The 2,869-nt window shown below is 44.2% G+C and overlaps 1 protein-coding gene across 1 annotated transcript in view; it reads right to left on the bottom strand.

Annotated features, from left to right (window-relative positions):
- Nucleotides 1–1,281: 1,281 nt before the first annotated feature.
- The window catches only part of LOC102828920 (small nuclear ribonucleoprotein Sm D2-like), a 3,081-nt gene continuing 1,493 nt past the window's right edge, over nucleotides 1,282–2,869 (bottom strand). Inside the window, exon 2 of the mRNA XM_006862137.1 lies at nucleotides 1,282–1,624. Coding sequence (XP_006862199.1) covers nucleotides 1,282–1,624 — 343 coding nt within the window. The remainder of the gene's footprint in view (nucleotides 1,625–2,869) is intronic.

Genomic DNA, 2,869 nt, shown 5'->3' with positions numbered 1-2,869 from the left:
TGTGTGGATCATGACAAGCTATGGACAACATTGCAGAGAATGAGTATTGAGGAACACTTAATTGTGCTCATGAGAAACCTGTACATAGATCAACAGCAGTTGTTAGAACAGAACACAGGAACACTGAATGGTTTAAAATCAGGAAAGGTGTATGCCAGAGTTGTATTCTTTCAACCATACTTATTCCATCTGTATGCTGAGCAAATAATTTGAGAAACTGAATTATGTGAAGAAGAACATGGCATCAGGATTGAAGGAAGAGTCATTAACAATTTAGGGTATGAAGATGATATAATCTTGCTTGCTGAAAGCGAAGAGGATTTAAAGTATTTACTTATGACGATCAAAGATCAGAGCCTTTAGTATGCGTTGCTCCTAATGTAAAGAAAACAAAAATCCTCACAACTGGACCAGTAAATAACATCAAGATAAATGAGAAAAGATCGAAGTTGTCAAAGACTTCCTTTTGCTCTGATCAACAACCATCAACATTCTTGGAAGCAGCAATCAAGAAATCAAAGCACTTACTGCATTAGGCAAATCTGTTGCACAAGACCTCTTTAAAGTGTTCAAGAACAAAGATGCTAGTTTGAGGACTAAGGTGCACCTGACCCAAGCCATGGTATTTTCAGTAGCCTCATTTGCAAGTGAAATCTGGACAATGAATAAGAATTGATGCATTTGAGCTATGGTGTTGGAGGAGACTATTAAAAGTACCATAAACTGCCCAAAGAACAAACAATTCAGTCTTGGAAGAAGTACAGCTGGAATGCTTCTTGGAAATCAGGATGGCTAGACTTCATTTCTCATATTCAGACATGTTATCGGGAGGACCTGGAGAAGGACCTCATGCTTAGTGCAATAGGGGGTCAGTGAAAAAGAAGACCCTCAATGAGATGGATTGGCACAGTGGCAGCAGCATTGGGCTCAAGTGTAGCAACAATTGAGAGGTTGACACAGGACCTGGAAGTGTTTCGTTCTGTGGTGCGTAATGTTGCTATGAGTCAGTACTTACTCGACAACACCTAACAACAACACAGTTGCTGTGTGGAGTCCTGGTGTAGTGCTGTAAGATAATGCACTAGACTGCAAAGTCAGTTTGAACCACAAGGTCGCAGTTCAAACCCACCAGCTGCTCCTTGGAAACCCTATACAGAGTCTGAGTCTGACCTGACTTGATAGCTTTTTTTATTTAAACCCCCCCTCCCCCCAAAACAGGGACTTTATTATTCCCAACACAGGGCAGGTCTTCACGGGGTGGTGGGAGGCGGCTTTGGGCCCCTACTTGCCTGCGATGAGTGGGTTCCACAGGACCACAATGACAGAGCCCCATGTAAGGAACATCTTGGAGCCGTAGCGGTCCTTGTTGACGGACTTGGACTTCTTCTTGCCCTTACCACTCTTGGGGACTTTGGTCCACATTTCTTTCACATTCTCCAGCACCAGGCTGCTGTCGAAAGCCTTGATGCGGCCTAGCAGCTTCTTGTTGTTGCGACAGTTGATGAGCACTTGGGTGTTGACCGACTGAGTGAGCACCGACAGGTGCTGGGTGTTAAACTCCTCCTCCTCCCGCTTCTGCAGCTCCTCTGGGGTCATCTCACTCTTGGTCTTGTTGAGGAGGCTCCTGGTGCAGGCAGCGTTCTCTGGTCACTCCCGTTTCCTCCGCGTTGCCTCAGCCTCAGCCTTTGCCTCGATAGCTTTTAATAGGAAGGTTGTTAACTAAGTGCCACAAATAGCATGACATCAAACCATAGAAACTTAACTCGTTTACATCTGTAAGACCCTGTTTTCAAATAAGGCCGCATTTAGAAGTACCCAAGGATTAGGGTTTCACTATAACTTCTAGGTGACAGCATTCAAGCAACACAGTGGTTAATCAAGCTTTATCTGAACTACCATTTCCCACTTTCATCCCTGAGGGGAGGAATGCCACAGGGAAGGCAAAGAACAAAGGAGAAGGAATCACTAAAAGTTGAATGTTGGCCTAAGAAAAAAAAAATTAGAAGACACAGTTTCCAGTCCTTCTGAGAAACAAGACATTTGCCCATAGTAGAGGAGAGAAGTGTCTGAAGCAGAGGGCTGAACTATAGTGACAAGGGGTCCTCCCTGTTCCATGGATATGTGGTGTGAGGAGTGACAATGTTCTGAGCCCCAGTTAAACAGAGAGGGAAAGGCTTGGGTTTAGCTATGTAGTGCTGCTGTAAGAGAAATGCCACAAGTGGGTGGATGACTTTAACACATAGATGTCTATTCTTTCACAGTTTAGGAAGCTAAATTCAGGGTGCCAACTCGGGGGAAGGCTTTCTCTCTGTCATCTCAGGAGGAAGGTCCTTCTCTCTTTTCAACCTCTGTGGACTCTCACATTCCTTAGAAATATCCATGGTCTTAGCACCATTCATCCCATTGTCTAGGAGGTTCTCAGCACAGGGACCCAGGGGCCAAAGGATGCACATCATTCCTAGCTCTTCTTTCTTGATGGTACTAAGATTCCTTTTTCTCTGCTACCTTCTCTGTTTTTGTTTTTTTTGTGTGTGTGTTTTTTAAATATTTTATTGTGAATTATGTGATAGTTTACATGGGAGAACATTAGCTTTTCATTCATCCTATCGTGTATCGTTTCATTGCCATGGTTACAATCCCCTCCATGCATTATCAACCAACCAAAGGGCATATTCTGCAAGCCTTCCCCCTGGTCCTCAGCACACAGCCCCTCTCCCTCTCTGGCTCTAGAGTTTGCTGTTTTTAATCTCTTGTAAGATAAAAGGTGATGCAGGCTACACCCCAGGAAACTCCTTTTACATCTGGTTAGTGCTGTGACCTGAGTAAGGGTGTTATTGTTGTTGTTGTTAAGTGCCGTCGAGTCGGTTCC

Source organism: Chrysochloris asiatica, unplaced genomic scaffold (assembly GCF_000296735.1).
Source record: "Chrysochloris asiatica unplaced genomic scaffold, ChrAsi1.0 scaffold00047, whole genome shotgun sequence".
Taxonomy (NCBI): domain Eukaryota; kingdom Metazoa; phylum Chordata; class Mammalia; order Afrosoricida; family Chrysochloridae; genus Chrysochloris; species Chrysochloris asiatica.
The sequence above is the reverse complement of the archived record's forward strand: the minus strand, read 5'-3'. Positions and strand labels throughout refer to the sequence as shown.